This window comes from Marmota monax, unplaced genomic scaffold (genome assembly GCF_021218885.2).
Source record: "Marmota monax isolate L192 unplaced genomic scaffold, Marmota_monax_Labrador192_F-V1.1 WCK01_AAM20220418_F8-fsc00145, whole genome shotgun sequence".
In the NCBI taxonomy this organism is placed as follows: domain Eukaryota; kingdom Metazoa; phylum Chordata; class Mammalia; order Rodentia; family Sciuridae; genus Marmota; species Marmota monax.
This window is the reverse complement of record NW_026695201.1, coordinates 3,233,424-3,249,962: the sequence shown is the minus strand read 5'-3', so window position 1 is coordinate 3,249,962 and position 16,539 is coordinate 3,233,424. Positions and strand designations below refer to the sequence as shown.

The 16,539-nt window shown below is 44.5% G+C and overlaps 1 protein-coding gene across 2 annotated transcripts; it reads left to right on the top strand.

The window, feature by feature from the left end:
* The first annotated feature begins 8,286 nt into the window (after positions 1-8,286).
* Positions 8,287-14,910, top strand: Slamf9 (SLAM family member 9). Of its 2 annotated transcripts, none has more exons than XM_046429127.2 (5): positions 8,287-8,699; positions 11,570-11,644; positions 12,026-12,367; positions 13,914-14,186; positions 14,563-14,910. In XM_046429127.2, the coding sequence occupies exons 2-5, from the start codon at positions 11,599-11,601 to the stop codon at positions 14,754-14,756; spliced, it is 855 nt and encodes a 284-aa protein (XP_046285083.1). In that variant the 5' UTR covers positions 8,287-8,699; positions 11,570-11,598; the 3' UTR covers positions 14,757-14,910. The 2 variants fall into 2 exon arrangements, with proteins under 2 accessions (XP_046285083.1, XP_046285082.1); XM_046429126.2 differs by having other exon boundaries at positions 8,288-8,699; positions 11,529-11,644.
* The last annotated feature ends 1,629 nt before the right edge of the window (positions 14,911-16,539 follow it).

Below are 16,539 nucleotides of genomic sequence, written 5' to 3'. Positions count from 1 at the left end.
AATTAAAAGCAGTGGTAGAGCGCCTCTGAGTTTGATCTTTGATGATTTGGGCAGGGATAGGGGTAGGGGTAGGGAAAATCAAAGGACTGCTCAAGGAAATCCTGTTCCTGCCACTGGGAGGCATTTTTCTTAAGAGGAAACTGTGTGATGATAATGAACGGTATCTTTAGTCCCATCTTTTCCATAGCACCCTCGAGTTTTTCTAACACCCTGTATACAAGCTCTGGTATTTCAGTAGGGCAAGTCTGTATGCCTCCCGCTTGATGTGGCTTGGATTTAATCTTTCTTATCACTTATTTTATCCCAGATGAATGGTTTACAGTAGGGGCATCCTTGCAACTTTGAAGAGTCTTGGCCAGACCAAGCCATGACCATATATAGGAATATATGGCCTTCTTCTCTGGTTTTAAGGCCATAAAAACGGTGCTAATCACAATTAGATTTTGAGTGTAGTAGGGGGGAGTGTGTTTAAGGGAAGTTCCTTCCAACACACAGGAAATATTTTCAAAAGCCCAATATGTAAATAGGTAAAGTTTCCAGGTTTTTTGGTTGAAATGGAGGTGGAAATTCTGGAATTCCAAGTGCTAATGCTGCCCATCTGCAACCCCTGAGCAGAGGGGCTCCATAGGATCCTTTGGGCTCCAAAGAGTTACCCTGGGATTTCACTGAAGTGCTGAGAAGAGTTATACCCTTCAGCTTCCACTGGAAAAGTCCAATTTGTGTTTCTTATAATATTTCCATTGAAGAAAAATTGCATGGATAATTTTTTTTGTTGTTGTTGTTTACCAGGGATTGAACTCAGGGGCACTCAACCACTGAGCCACAACCCCAGCCCTATTTTGTATTTTATTTAGATACAAGGTCTCACCGAGTTGCTTAGGGCCTTGTTTTTGCTGAGGCTGGCTTTGAACTCGCGATCCTCCTGCCTCAGTCCAGAGCCACTGGGATTATAGGCATGTGCTACTGTGCTGGGCTGCATGGAAAATTTTTAAAGTTCAGCAACCAGTGTTGTAGAGGAAGGACTGGGCTGTATTGTCTTTAGATAACACTTCATCAGATAAGCTTTTGAAAAGTAGAGAGTTAGGGACTAGACCCTTCTCCCCTTCCTCCACTTTCCAATGCAATCATTGCAAGTTGGCTATCCCTAGTGCCAAGAAACATCAATTCTAGGAAAATTCTGCCCTCTACCTCCTCTCCATCCCGGTTGGAATTGCTGCCCCCTAAATCTTCCACTCCTCCTCTGTCCCTCTATTTCCTCTTCTAGTAGTTTGTTGGGGGAATCCCCAAGGCCTTCCCTACTTCTTAACTATTTCTGCAGATTTGGAGAAAAAGTCTCCATTGTTGGTGTACCATTAGCTAGTTGGCTCTCCCCTTGGAGAAAGGGAACCCCTCAGATCCAGAAAAATCTTGTCTTACAATGTTCTGTCCTAAACTCCAAGCCACCTTCATTGGTCCAAAGTCAGGCTCCCAGACAGCCCTTTTCACCCCTGAAAGAAGGATTTGATCCAGAGGGTAGAGGGAAATGGTATATCAGGAAGCTATTGTATGTGATAGTTCTTTGGGGAACTTGATAGGGAAGACAGGGCATTTTGTACATATTAATGGAGGAGCAGCAGCCTTTATCAAGAAAGTATTAATGGAGTTATGGGGAAAGAGAAGGAAAACCTTGGAAAAGGAGAAAATAAAGCTGCCTTCTGAACCCGGAAGCATAGAATCCATACTCAGTGGATCAGAGATGAGACATGCAAATTGACCCTCAAGAAACAAAAGACAAATTGAAGGGACATTGTTAGAAAAACGAGATGGGAAGATGTGAACAAATTGCCAAAGGAGAGTCACAGAAGTGGATACTCTAATTGTGCCCATCCAAGTTCTGTCTGGGGCCAGACCACAGTATCTGGGAACTTGACAGGAGAAACCACACAATAGAAATGAACATGATAGATTGTCATTGAATTGTTGAATCTTAGATCATCTCCTTCCCTCTAGCTAGCACCATGCTCCCTTCTGATGGTAACTCCTCCTGTTAACGGTAGAAATGTCGGGGCAATGGAGCACAACCAATGTTGTGACTTGAACACTGAACCAAAGGATATTTCTTGCCCCCATTCCTGTTTATTCCTTTATTCTGTTTGTTTTTGTCCTCATAGGACTTTATCACTCGATGTTTTACATTTGTTGCATATGGCTCACCTCCCCCCAGCCTGGTCCTCAGTGATAACATAAGCTCCATCTTTTCCCTTCACATCTGTATTTTGCATTAGGACAGTACCTTGCATTTGATTGAAGCTTAATAAATATTTGTGAGAGATATAGCTAATTGTACGTCTGTTAACGACAGCTCTGATAAAATGAGACAGCATCCCAGATTCGGATCAACTCCGGGACATTGATGAGTTAGCTTACTGTGGACACTTGAACTGTGCTGAATTAACTGAAGTTGAAAACTACTGTCACGTGCAGACCTGTCTGGGTGGCCAGCGGGCTTTCCCCCAGCCACTTGCCTGTGCTTCTCTCCTGCTTGCTTTGCCAGCTCCCAGTCTCAAGCACAAGTCAATGACAAACGACACCAACAATAACAATGACATTTACTAAGGGCTTTCCATGTGCCAGAACTTCACCAGATAGTAGTTGTATTAAATCTCAAGTTCATCAAGTAAAATTCCACCAACAAGATACCAGAAGACCAGAGTTTTGGACCCAGCTTTGACATTAACTTTGACACAGAACTTTAAGAAATTCTTCCACTTTCTGCGACTCTGGGGGTTTTTATTTTACTTTTACGTTTGTTTGTTTTTAATTTATAAAATAAGGGGTTGGGAAAGCTCGGTAGATTCTAATTTTTTTTTTCTTTTACCAACAGCACCTTATTTTCAAACAAATACTTCTTCAGGGGTCACATACGTAAGAAGGTAAAAGCTGTGTCAGGGTGACACCTGTGGCTTTGCACCTGTCTCTCCCCAGCAATCTAGGAGACAGCTCTTCAGAGAGCTCAGGAAAACTGATTAGAAGCCTGTGGAGCCCCTCTCCTTTTCTTCAAAGCCTGGTCCAAGAAGAAAACATAACTTCATGGCTTTGCTCAGGGGAAAAAACAACCTTTTGTAACTGGAGACAAAAGACATCACTGGCTGGGGAACTTCCTCCCTGCTCCAACAGAACAGAAGAGCAGGCAAAGTGTGCAACTCCTCAACTCAGCTTACAGTGGAATCATCTGGGACTTTGCTTGATGAGCAGGGGGGTTCCTAAACCCCATCCTCCACTCCTCTTCCCATTCTGACTCAGTGGGTTCAGAGCCAAAGGCATCAACATTTTAACTATCCCTCCTTAGGGTTCTAACGCAGGTGTACACATCCTGTTTGACAGCAATCATAAGGGAATCAAAGGATACATAACCCAGAGGAACATACCAGTTCATTTTGGAAAGAAGAACAGACAAGTTAAAATATGGACAGGTGATACCTGGGAGGCAAGCAATGAATTGTTGAGGAGTTTGGTTGAAGGGGATCAGCCTAGCATGTCACACCTCTGCATACCTAAGAGCTGGTCTAGTGAACAGGAAGCTGACATGAAAAACACTGAGCCGGGCTGTGCACCCTGGCATCAGTATCCTCTGTCTCCTCAAACCAGGCTGATTTCCGCTGCTGGCTGAGGTTCTCGAATAAACCCATTCACATGTTAGAGACTTTCTGCATATTCTCTTCAATAACCACAGACCCTGGCCTTTTACCAGGGGGCTCCAAGCTTTCATGATGCCAAAGCCCATGAACTTCAAACTCAGCTAACTTGCAGTAATTAATAACCCCAACTCATATTCATTAGGTTCCACAATGTGCCAAGCTCTGCATTAAGTGTCATCTTATAAAGTAGGTCTTGAGACTCCATTATGCAAATAATGGAAGCAAAGCAGTTTGCTTTCAAATACTTTCTATTATCTACTGTTTCCCTCCAGACCTTCAGGGCATTGGTTGCCCAAGTTAGGGGTGGCTTTTTACTCTTACAAGTTCAGCCACCTGTGTTAGTTTTTTTTTTTTAATTGCTGTGCAAAATACCTGCTAGGAACAACTTTGAGGAGGAAAAGTTTATGTGGAGTTCACAGTTTGAGAGGTTCCGTCCATGGTCAGCTGACTCCATTGCTCTGGGTTTGAGGTAAGCCATGGGACAGAGAGGGTGTTATCCCCTCTGTCTTACTTCCTCAAACTACACACCTGCTTATAATTACTACCCAGTAATACATTCAAATTATTTACTGATGAAGCTATGGCCCTCGCCATTATCTATTTTTTTGGTGCTGGGGATTGAACCCAGGGCCTTGTGCTTGCGAGACAAGGCACTCTACCAACTGAGCTACACCCCTAGCCCTGCTCTTGCCATTATCTAAAAGGTCCACTTCTGAACATTTCTGCATTGGGGATCATGCTTTCAAAAGATGAACATGGGGGGGGGTGCATTTCTAAGTCCAAACCATAATACTACCTCACTATGATTCCTTTAATAAAATTTTGCACTTGTTCTAGGATAACCAAATAATTTACCCTCCAAATCAGGACACTTTCTGTGAGTAAAAGAAGGTAGTATTAACCATTAGGCAAGAACATCATGCCTAAACTGGGACTATCCCAAGAAACCTCAAAATACAATTTTCTCATCTGTTACAAACTGTTTCTGCTCTCTGGAAATACCTGCATTTCATTTAAACCTTTGGCTTCAGCAGACAATTTTGTCTGCTATGCAGGGAAAATTTAAATCACTAGACAGCATTCTCCAGAACTTTTTTGTTTTTTGGTACTGAAGATTTAACCCAAGCGTACTTTACCACTGAGCCATATCCCCAGACCCTTTTATTTTTTAATTTTGAAACAGGATCTCACTAATTTGCTTAGAGCCTTGCTAAGTTGCTGTGGCTGGTGTTGAACTTGTGATCCTCCTATCTCAGCCTCCTGAGCGGCTGGGTTAACAGATGTGTGCCACAATGCCTGGCTTCTCTGAACAACTTCCTCCTCCTCCTCTTCCTCCTTCTTCTTTCTCTTCTCCTTCTTCTTTCTCTTCTTATTTTAAACATTTTTATTAGTTGTTGATGAACCTTTATTTTATTTATTTATATGTGGTGCTCAGAATTGAACCCAGTGCCTCACATGTGCCAGGCTGGTGCTCTACCACTGAGCCACAACTCCAGCCCCTCCCTTGAACTTCTTGACACATACAAATCTACCTGTACCTTTGCCCATATTTTCTGATTATAGTGGGAGACCATCTTGTAATCTAAAACTAGCTCCTCTTTCTGGACTCTGAATCCCAGCTCCCTCACACCTCCTGGGGGTGAGAGATGGGTGGAGGAGATGACTTGTCTGCATCTTCAAACCTCTTCCCTACTGGCTCCTCTATTCAGCATTTAAATACGTTCATATCTTTCCTATCTTAAGATCATCTGCGCTGGGCGCTATGGCCCATGTCTGTAATCCTAGCGGCTCGGGAGGCTGAGGCAGGAAGATTGCAAGTTTGAGACCAATCTCAGCAATATGGCAAGATCCTAAGGATTTAGCAAGGCCCTATCTCAAAACAAAACATAAAAGAAGGGCTGGGGATGTGGTTCAGGGGTTAAGTGACCCTGGGTTCAATCCCGGACACCAAAAAAACCTTTCCCTCTACCATATGTTTTCCTTTTTTTTTTTTTTGGCGGGGGTGGGGGGGTACCAGGGATTGAACTCAGGGGCACTCAACTACTGAGCCACATCCCCAGTCCTATTTAGTATTTTATTTAGAGATGGGAGTCTCACTGAGTTGCTTAATGCCTTGTTTTGCTGAGGCTGGCTTTGAACTCATGATCCTCCTGCCTCCGCCTCCCAAGCTGCTGGGATTACAGGTGTGTGCCGCTGCACCTGGCCTATGTTTTCCCTTTTCTCTCTCATCATGTATTTTCCTTCTCCTTCAAAAACAATTTTTTTTGAAAGAATATGACTTATATGCTCTTGAAGAGGTCTACAAGGCCTGGTAAGCTGTCTCCTGTCCATCTTTCTATCCTCATGTCAAATCTTCTCCATTTCCCTCTCCCGGTTTCCCTCTTGGTAGATGCCCTCTGTGCCTCAGCACACACCGCAAGGCTTTGCCCGAGCTGGCCCCACTGCGAAGAGCAGTCTTTTCTCCTCCGTTTCATAAAGAGTCCTTTGGGTGCAGTTCAATAATTTGCAGACCATTTCATTTCTCTCCAGCCACCTTCATGGTTCAATTGAACAATTACCCTTTTAGCATGGAACCCTGGAAGAGGTAAAGGAAAAGGAAAAGCATGTATCAAGTGCACAGTCTTGCCCCAGACAGAGTACGCACATAAAACCTCAACGTGCTTTGACTGGGGAGGGGGATGTCATGTAGTTGGAACTCACTTACTGGCTCCTCCAGAACTGTGGCTCTGCTCTATGGGTCCCCATCTTTCCAGATCCAAAGAGAACCTGAAAAAAATTTTTTTGAGCAAAGGCTTGGACCCCTATTATCTTCCTTTATCCTCTCCATCAAAGCAGAATCAAATTTTCACCTCTCCCTCTTTTTCAAAGTTTTATATCAGAATTGGGGCAGGGAACTTTTTTTTTTTTAACTTTTAAAGATCCAGGCAGAAGAGAAGGAGGTCTACATTTTGCTGATGCAACCACTTTGTAGTATATAATGTTTTACTGTGCCCCACCCCAACACACCCTTAGAAAAGGGTGGAGGAAATCTCTCTGGGAGATGATCCAAGAAGGAGGAATGAGGAAAATGGATGGAGAAGGGAGAAAAGTTAATAAAAGATGTGCCAGCTGATTACTGCTGTGGACAATAGGAGCTCAGACCTTCTGAAGAACCATGAAGAACAGGCATCAGAATAGTTCAGAGAATATTTATCCACTAACTGGTCACTTCATTGGCTGGTGCACAAAGCTCCAGTTGCACCTGTGCTTAGGCTGGGTGGCCTCCTACATTTGCAAAAAAGGACAAGAAATGGAAAAACAGAACCCATCCAGAGTATAAACGTCAAGTAGGACTCAGTCATAAAACTGCCCATCACAGAGGTGAACAGGCTGTGCCACAGAGACCTTTAAGTGTGTGCTATAAGCAAGATGTTAGAATGGTTGTCTTCTTGCTTGATTATTTGGGGCTGACAGTGTGACAGGTGTCAGGAGATTAAAGGAAGTGTCAGGGATAGCTCCCCTTGCAGAATTTACAGGGGGGGAGGATTAAAGAGAAATGGTGTTGTTGTTCTTGGAGGCTCCTCACCTGTGGCTGGAAAATTGAAAAAGGATGACTGGGAAAGAGACTTCTTTGCAAATAGTTGTTACCTCTGGACATAAGCCAGGTGAGGGGGACTCAAGAAGAATAGAGAACTATGAGAAGTACGTCCTACCAGTGAGAGTCCTAGGGGACAGCAGCCCAGGAGATAAGCCCAGGAGAGTAAAAACTGTGAATTAAGATCTGACTCCCAAGGAGCCAGGACTGTGGAGCCATGTCCTAGATCCTGGAGGGAATCTGTTATGGCAGGAATGTTTATGATGGATAACCGAGGGCACCCTTAACAGACAGTCTGCTTGGTTGGCCTGGGTGCTGCACAACAGGGGCATTTGGTGGGGTAAGAGAGGAGAATGGAGGTGTGTGGCCAGATGTCCAGGGACTGAGGAAGGAGTTGCAAGTGATCACCCAGAACAGAGGTGCATCCACTCCTGACCAAGGGTGGAAGAAAGGGAGCCATAATTGTCTCCCAAGAGAAAATAGTTCCTCTTCATCATTTGCCAGAAATGCAAAGCCACTCAGCCAGGTAAGAACTCCCAATCCTTCCCCATCTTTCTATGAGAGGGAAACACAGATGGGGGAGACAGTTGAGAGAGTATATCAGTCAGGGATGCAGCGGGGAGAGGTAAGCTGGGAGTGAGAAGAGAGCTTTTTCCTGCTCTTTCCCATCTCAGGCTCGTATTCCAAACAAATCCAAGCCAGGAAAAGCAGGGATTATTTGATTATAATTTAGGTTCGGAGTTTTCTACATGACATGGGACAGGAAGTTTCCCTCTCTTTCGATTTCTCTCTCTGTCCTGTACTGGGGTGCTCTACCACTGAACTACATCCCCAGTTTTTAAATTTTGAGACAGAATATTGCTAAATTGCCAATGCTGCCCTGGAACTGTGGTTTCCCCCGCCTTGGACTTCCTGGTAGATGAGATGACAGGTGTGTGCCATCGCACCCAGCTGGAGACTCTCATTCTGAACTGAAACCAGAAACCAAGCCCACGTTCTCAGGGCAGGGGAACACTACCCCAGTGAGTAAGAGTGAAGAAACAGTGGGAGACAGAACTGAAGTTGCATGTGGATCACAATCCCTGAGATAGAACGGGAATCGGACTGGAGAATCCGCTCTGAGAAGCCACTTTCTCTACATTCAACTGGGAGGGCTCAGGGAAGACCTGGAGGTAGAAATCATTTTCTTCTCCCTGATAGGCTTAATGGATTGTTTATGATTATTTAGGGAGACAGGTTTAATAAACCTGAGTACAGTTACCTTCTGGCTATCAGCATACTCGCTGTAGCAGCCAGGAAGGTGCCCCTCACTCTCCCTTCAAGAGAAAACTTATCTTCAGCTGCAAGGAGTACCGTGAACTGACAGCCTCTGGCTGTAGCACTGTCAGGATCCTGGGCAGCCCGGCCAATAGCTACACACCGTACTGGCACTTGGACATTCTTGCACGGTGAGTGTACCTGGACACTCCTGCCCAACACAGGTTCCCTTTACTGTGCAACCTTTGTTCCAGACCTCACTGTTGAGCCAGCAGAGATTGTGAGAACTGCTTCATGGCCTGAAGATCTCCCTACTCCATCTGCTCCTTCCCCCTTTGATCTTTTCCAGGCAGTAACCCCCACTAAGCTTCTTTTACTCCTAATTCCAGCATCTGCTTCTCAAAGAACCTAACAGATATACTCACTGAACTTTAAACTCTGAACATTATGCACCATGACCTGTTTTTTTTTGTTTTGTTTCTTGCTTTAATCTTATTTGAAAGATTTTTTCATTTTGTGTTTTTAGTTGACAAAAATTTGTGTATACACTTGACATGTACACCATGCTGCCACGTGACATTGTAAAATGGCTAGATCTAGCTATAATACATGGATTACTTCACATACTTGGTTTTTGTGATGTGTACATTTAAAATCTACTCTCTTATCAATTTCCAAGGATACTATGATTGTTATAAATCTTTTTTTTTTTTTTTTATTTTTTTTTTTTTAATATTTATTTATTTATTTTTTTTTTTTTAAGTTTTCAGCAGACACAACATCTTTGTTTGTATGTGGTGCTGAGGATCGAACCCGGGCCGCACGCATGCCAGGTGAGCGTGCTACCGCTTGAGCCACATCCCCAGCCCTGTTATAAATCTTAGTAACCATTTTGTGCAATAGATCTCTTGAACTTGTATTTCCTGTCCAACTGAAATTATGTATCCTATGACCAACATCTCTCTACCTACCCACCCACCCCTAACCCCTGGACACTACCATTCTACTCTTTATTTATGTGAGTTTAGCTTTTTAAGATCCTATGTATAAGTGAGATCATGTGGTATTTGTCTTTCTGTACCAGACTTCTCTCACCTTAACACAATGTCCTCTGGTTCATCTATGTTGTTACAAATGACATAATTTCTTTCTTTTTAAAAGCTGAGTAGTATTTCATTGTGGTATTGCCCACATTCCCTTAACCATCCATCCTTTGATGGACACTTAGGTTGTTTCCATATCCTGGTTATAGTAAATATGGCAATAGCAAACATGGGAGTGCCAATCTCTCTTCAGTATACTGATTCATTTTTCTTTGGATACAGGTCAAATATTGAAATTGCTCTATATTATTTTATCTTTTAAATAAGTGGGAAGACTAATAAAACAAAGTTTCATACTCAAGCCCAAATCAGATCTACCTTTATTTTTAAAAATCCTGTCCCCTGAGGCTTGGTGCTCATAAACTTTAAGAACTAACCATTTCTCTTCTTCACTTAGCAGATTCTATTCATCCTTGAGATCTTAGCCCAAATATCATTTCTCCTCCACAGCTTTTTCTCAATCCTCTTGACTCCAACTTTCCTAAGTGATCTTATTATAGGTTCTTCTAGTTTATTTATTTATTTATTTATTTATTTATTTTGGTACTGGGGATTGAACTCAGGGGCACTCTACCACTAACTCTACCACTAAGCCACACCCTCATCACTATTTTGTATTTTATTTAGATACAGGGTCTCATTGAGTTGCTTTACACCTCACCTTATTGAGTTGCTTGGCACCATGCCATTGCTAAAGCTGGCTTTGAACTTTCAAACCTCCTGCCTCAGCCTCTGAAGCCTCTGGGATTACAGGTGTGTGCCACCTTACCCGGCAGATTCTTCCAGTTTTTGCTTTGGCAGGATATGTCAAATTTGTAGTTACTTGTCCAAGATCAGTTGTGAGCCTAGGGGTCCCATTGTCACAAATCTGAACTATTGGTCATTGCTAATTGCCCAGCACTGAGGACAGTGTGTGGATCATAGAAGCTGCTCAATAAACATTTGATTAAGGGTTGAATTTACTGAACTAGAGATGTGAAATGTTGGTACAGGACTAGAATTGAATATATGTACGCCTTCATTGTGTCTTTGGACTTGAGACACCATTTTTGCTTCCTCATTACAGCACAAATTCATAGACTTGAGCGTTTTTTAGAAGAAACTTAAAGATTATTCAATCTGAGGATCCATCTGATGTCAGAGATACTGCAGAACATTCAAGCACATGGTGGTCCAGTCTTAGCTTGAATACTGGGGACAGAAACTACCTCTCAAGGCCACCCACCCGTTGCCTCCTGGACAGCCCCAACTCTCAGAAAGTCTGTTCTTACCCCGATGTTCTGATAATCTATTCCTGAATCTGGGTATAATCTTCCTATAGCTTTGATCAACAATGTGTTCATACAGAGTAATTTTAAAGTCTTTATATAACAATATCAATAACCTAGATCAACTTTGGTCCAAACTGCTTTTGAGAAAAGGAGCAAATTTCCCCCTCTGAATAGTATCTCAAGTAGGAACAAAACTGGCTTTAAATAGAAAGAGTTCCTTCACGTGTCCATTCTGAAGATAGCAATTGAGTGCTAATGTGTGACTCGGGGTGGGGGTGGGGGTGCGGGCAGCAATGCTAAGACATACAGAGGGAACACAAGATGGAGTCCTTCTAGGGGAGATCATGATATTTATAAGATCACATGACCACAGCTACATAGGAACTACTGATAGCTGGGTCAAATGACAGGCTCGGGAGAGTTTGGGGCATGTGGTATCTATGGGGGTCTGGGCACACAGAGGGTAAGAAGTCTAGAAAGTATTCTTTGGGAAGTAGGATTTGAGCTGAGTTTAGTGAATGGACATGAGTTAGTGGACAAACCATCTGACGATCAGGCCCAGAGACAGAAGTCTTTCTGTGAGGGCTAGGGAGGGGCTCAGTGAGAATGGAGGAAGTTAGAGTAAGGATTATTTCCCTTTCCTCAGGACTGCCAACCAGTCTTGTCCACAGCTTGTCTTGTCCACAGCCTGGGGGCCGGACCAAGTCACTTCTGACATGGGCGCTCTTCCTTGGCTGCTTCTTTTCCTGCTACTCCAGGGAGGTGAGTGACAGTCCCTCCTACACCGGACGGTCTTCTCCACTCAGTTCTCCTGTTCTGCTAGTGAGACCCTTTTTGGGAGTTGTCTGTGTCAGGTTTTTCTGGGAGTACAAGGAGCAGGGTGTGGCTTCAAGGCAGGATCTAAAGAGAAGGACATCTGGGAACACAGAAGGGGGAGAAGTCCCAGGGAGGCAAAAGAGAAGTTAAATTTGAAGAGTGAAAAGTCAGAGGGAAGCCCACCCTGGTGGGTTCTACTCAGGAGCAATGGAGCCTACAGCCAGAAAAGGTCGGATTGAGAAGTTTCTCGATTGTGTTGGAGCCACAGCTCCTGAGGCCAAGCTCCGCGGCCCAGAGAAACCAGCCCTTTTCTTCCTACTTCTACAGCCAAAGGGAACTCTGGAGATGATGCTGACACCGAGGAAGTAGTTGCAGTCCTTCAGGAGTCCATCAGCCTCCCCCTGGAAATCCCACCGGATGAAGAGGTTGAGAACATCATCTGGTCCTCTCAGAGAAGGCTTGCTACGGTGATGCCAGGGAAAGAGGGACAGCCAGCGACCATCACCGTGATTGACCCTCACTACCAGGGTCGAGTGAGCTTCCTGGAGCCCAGCTACTCTCTGTACATCAGCAATGTGAGCTGGAAGGACGCAGGGTGTTACGAAGCTGAAGTCAACATGAGGACTGCTCAGCTGTCAATCACCCAACTGTACCATCTACGCGTCTACCGTGAGTTTAGACTGGGGACCGACTGGGGACCGCAAAAGTGTCGCTGACTTATGCCCTCCTGAGCGTCCCAGGCTATAGAGTTAGGGGTCTCAGGACTCAGGGTTTGGGTCTGAGGGGACAGGATGAGAGGGCAAACCCCTTCCAGGGTGCCCAGCTCCAGTATCTGAGCTGCAGCAACAGGTGGGTGAGCTAGAGAATAAAGGATGGGGCACTAAAGGGTGTCCCCACACAGGGATGAGGGGCTTTGGGTACACACCCTCTCAGGGTCTTTTCTCTCCCAGTGAGATTGTGTGTCCTAGTGATGAACACCACTTCCATTCTTGAGCACTAATAATCCCCACTGTGCAATTTGAGGGGACTTACCAATGTCTTCCATTTACTTGAACCCAAATTTCTTTTTTTTGTGCTGGTCACACTGAATCTACTTAAATCTTGGAGAGACAATGGTTAAAATACAAGTGCCATTGGGAGAGGTGATAATATTTTGTAAAATCAAAGAAGTAGAAGAGGGTTTGGAGGAAGGTGGGATATAAAAGTTAAAAAGAAGAACGAGGCATGGTGGCACATGCCTATAATCCCAGTGATTCTGGAGACTGAGGCAGGAGGATGACAAGTTCAAAGTCAGCCTGGGAAACTTAGCAAGATCTTTTCTTACAAAAAAAAAAAAATATATATATATATATATATATAATTTATTTATTTATTATATGTGGTGCTGAGGATCGAACACAGGGCCTCGCACGTGCAAGGCGAGTGCTCTATCTCTGAGCCACAACCCCAGCCCCTTAGCAAGACCTTTTCTCAAAGTAAAAAATTAAAAGGGTTGGGGATGTGACTCAGTGGTAGAACACCCTTGGGTTTAAAAATCTTTAATCCCAGCTGGGTTCCGTGGCACCACGCCTGTAATTCCAGTGGATGGGGAGGCTGAGGCAGGAGGATCGTGAGTTCAAAGCTAGCCTCAGCAAAAGCGAGGTACTCAGCAACTCAGTGAGACCCTGTATCTAAATAAAATACAAAACAGGGCTGGGGATGTGGCTCAGTGATTGCATGTTCCTGAGTTTAATCCCTGGTACACCTCTACCCCCAAAAATCTTTAATCCCAGTATCAAAAAAAAAAAAAAAAGAAAAAGAAAAAGAAAAAGAAAAAAGTAAAATAGAAGGCATAAAGAGGAGGTAGAAGATAGAAGACACCAACGTCAGCTCAGTCTATCTTAGCAGTTGCCTGGGGACCCTGGAACCATAAGTGTTCTGGAGGTTTTTTGTTTTTTTTTTTTTGATGTTGATGGACCTTTATTTTATTTGTTTATTTATATGTGGTGCTGAGAATCGAACCCAGTGCCTCACACATGCCAGGCAAGTGCTCTACCACTGAGCCATGACCCCATCCCTGAAGGTTATTTTCTGTTTGGTTTTGTTTATTTGTTATTTAGGTGAACGGGCTCTCGAAGCAGCATCCATACCCCAAGGATGAGGAGCTTCAAAAATAGATTCAATTCTGATTGTTCAGTGAGTCTTTGTGTTTTTTTTTTTTTTTTTTCTCTTCTAGAACGGCTGTTGAAGCCCAGAATCACTGTGAACTTTGAGATCTCTGGGGAAGGTTCCTGTAATATATCCCTGACATGCTTTGTGGAGAAGGGAGGCATGGATGTGACCTACAGCTGGCTCTCCTGGGGGGACAGTGCTGGCTCAGCCCACGAAGGCCCCATCCTCAGAGCATCCTGGAGGCCTGGGGACAGTGCTCTTTCCTATACCTGCAGGGTCAGCAACCCCATCAGCAACATCAGCTCCCATCCTATCCCTGCTGGGTCTTTCTGTGCAGGTATAAGGACCCCAGAGACAATCCCTAAGCTCATGCAAGACCCATGCCTCCAGGCCCCATCTCTCCCCATCCTGATTCTTCTTAAGAGCACACAGATTCCAGAATCTACACCCCTCCTATTAGCAGCTTGATACCGGAACTGGGGAGTACGATGCTCCCAACTTCCAAAGATCTCTTCTCCACTTGAATTGAGATTGCTCCCCAGAGCTCAGTTCCTGAGCTTCTGTGCATGGAATATATATTTCCAGAGCTACTTGCAAAGAGACATAAACCGATTGTAAACCTGAGACCCGTTCTTGTGGAGCTTGGGGAGGCTGCCTCCTAATCTTGCTCTTCTCGCTGATGAGCCCCTTTCCCTCCCTTCTATCCATCCCAGATCCTGGCTATCCTGAGAAGTCTTCCACAGTCTTCTGCCTCCTGGCTAAGGGCTTGCTGCTCCTCTTGCTCTTGGTAATTCTAGTGGTGAGCCTCTGGGTCATCCGAGTCTACAAAATGCCAAGGATGAGGTATCTCAAGAGAAACAGAATGAGACTGAGGAAAAGGGGGAAGGCTGGCCCCAGCCCAGCCTGACCTGGGTCTTGACTCTGGCTTTTCTTTCCAGCCTTGGGGATCTTCCGGCCAGGTGGGCAGAGGGGAAGCGGGGGTTCTCAGGGGTGGATACTCAAAGGACCATATTTTCCAAGAGAAGACCACCTGGCAATAAAATCAAATTAAGTACCCACTACTTCTGGGGAGCCTTGTTTGGTCCTTTTGTCCTCATTGGTTGCTCTAGCAAAAACCACTTTCTCTTTTTCTTTGCATCCTAGATCCTTCACCAAGCCCACATGCTTTTCCCCTGCCCTTGGGGACTGAGTTGAATGACCCACTCATCATGAGGTGTTGTTTGCTTTTACTTTGCCTTCCTCATAGGGTGACCGTTCTGTTGGACTAAGAGCCGAGTTCTTGGACCACTGACTTCTATTTGTGGTTGGCACCACTGTCTGTCTGTTCCTTCCTTATAGATCTCCATATGTCTTCTCTATGGAGTCTTGCTTTGGGTTATTGCCTACTTTCCACCCCCTGGCAAAGAGCCTTAAGCTTATGTTCCTGCTCTTTCCCTAATTCAGTTTGAATTCTTCCCCTAAGCTTGAGTGCCACTCTTTGTCTCCATCATTCCTCAGATCAGATCTTGTGGATCCTGTCTGTGCAACTGCCAGACTTTGGTAGGAGTTGGTGAAGTTGAAAAACCAGTCCCCAAAGAGCTCCTAACATTTGTAAACAGATCCACTCTGCTGTCCAAGGGCAAGAACCCTTGTCCTTCTGGAAGACAGTCTTTGGTCTGAGGCCAGTCTTCTGTGCCTCCCTTAGGTCCTGAGCATGCTTGATTCCCCAAAGCTCTGCACCCCCAAATACTTCTGGCTCCTTTCTTATCTATCCTAGCAGATGCCATTATAGGGTTGGAGACTACCTGGAAAAAAATCACCTGGAGTCCATCAGGCACACAGAGAGCCAGCCCAATTCTCATGTATATCAGAATCTGGCACACAGAAAGTCAATAAAGGAATGAATGGTCCCTGGATGGGCTGGCCCAGGGATCTCCCTGGAGTTAGTAAAGTCTGTTCTTCTCACATCTAGTCTCTGAATGGAGAGGGATGAGACCCTCAAACTTCCCAGAACACCTGGAAAAGGAACACAGAGACATAAAAAAGATTGAATATAAGCTCAGAGAGGTCCAGGCCTCTTCCTTTGCTAGAAGCTTGGATAATTATCACTTGATATCACTTTTTAGTTTGCAAATCTTCCTCACCATTTGAAATAGGTGAGAGAAAACTTGGGAAAGGGAGTATCTAAGCACCTCCTAAGTGTCAGGGACTTGAGTTAGCATTGGTGAGACATAATAGACTCTGTTTGCCCACAAAGAACTTGTGTAAAGATATGAGAGGTGCCAAGGGACCTGGTGAAGATGCAGAATGGTGGGAGGAGCCACCATTCTGGAGGTTAACAGGTCAACAGAATTTTTGACTTGTGATTAGCAGTGAGTCCGGGGAAGGGAGAAAAAGGTCATTTTAGCTAGAGAGAAGTGCTAAAACACTGACACATGAAAGAAGAGCACAGTGACTCTGTTGACTGCGAGGCTGCACACTCTGATAAAGGAGTAGGTGACAAACCAGGCTGGAGAGTCAGCAGGGGCTCTTTTAATAGACTCTGGGTACTTCTGGAGCTTAGAGTCTCAATGGATCAGGAGACACACATATACAAAGTTAATGACAAGTATGGGAAACCTTCTTTTCTAGTACGGTGAGAGGACCGGTGCTCATGGGCATGTGATTAACAGCATCCCATTTTTTCATATTCTTGTAAGCAAATTGAAAAT

Coding starts and splice junctions, on each gene's coding strand:
- Slamf9 (XM_046429127.2), top strand. CDS start 11,599: ATGGGCGCTCTTCCTTGGCTGCTTCTTTTCCTGCTACTCCAGGGAG. Junction 11,645..12,025: donor TTTCCTGCTACTCCAGGGAG/GTGAGTGACAGT, acceptor CTACTTCTACAG/CCAAAGGGAACTCTGGAGAT. Junction 12,368..13,913: donor GTACCATCTACGCGTCTACC/GTGAGTTTAGAC, acceptor TTTCTCTTCTAG/AACGGCTGTTGAAGCCCAGA.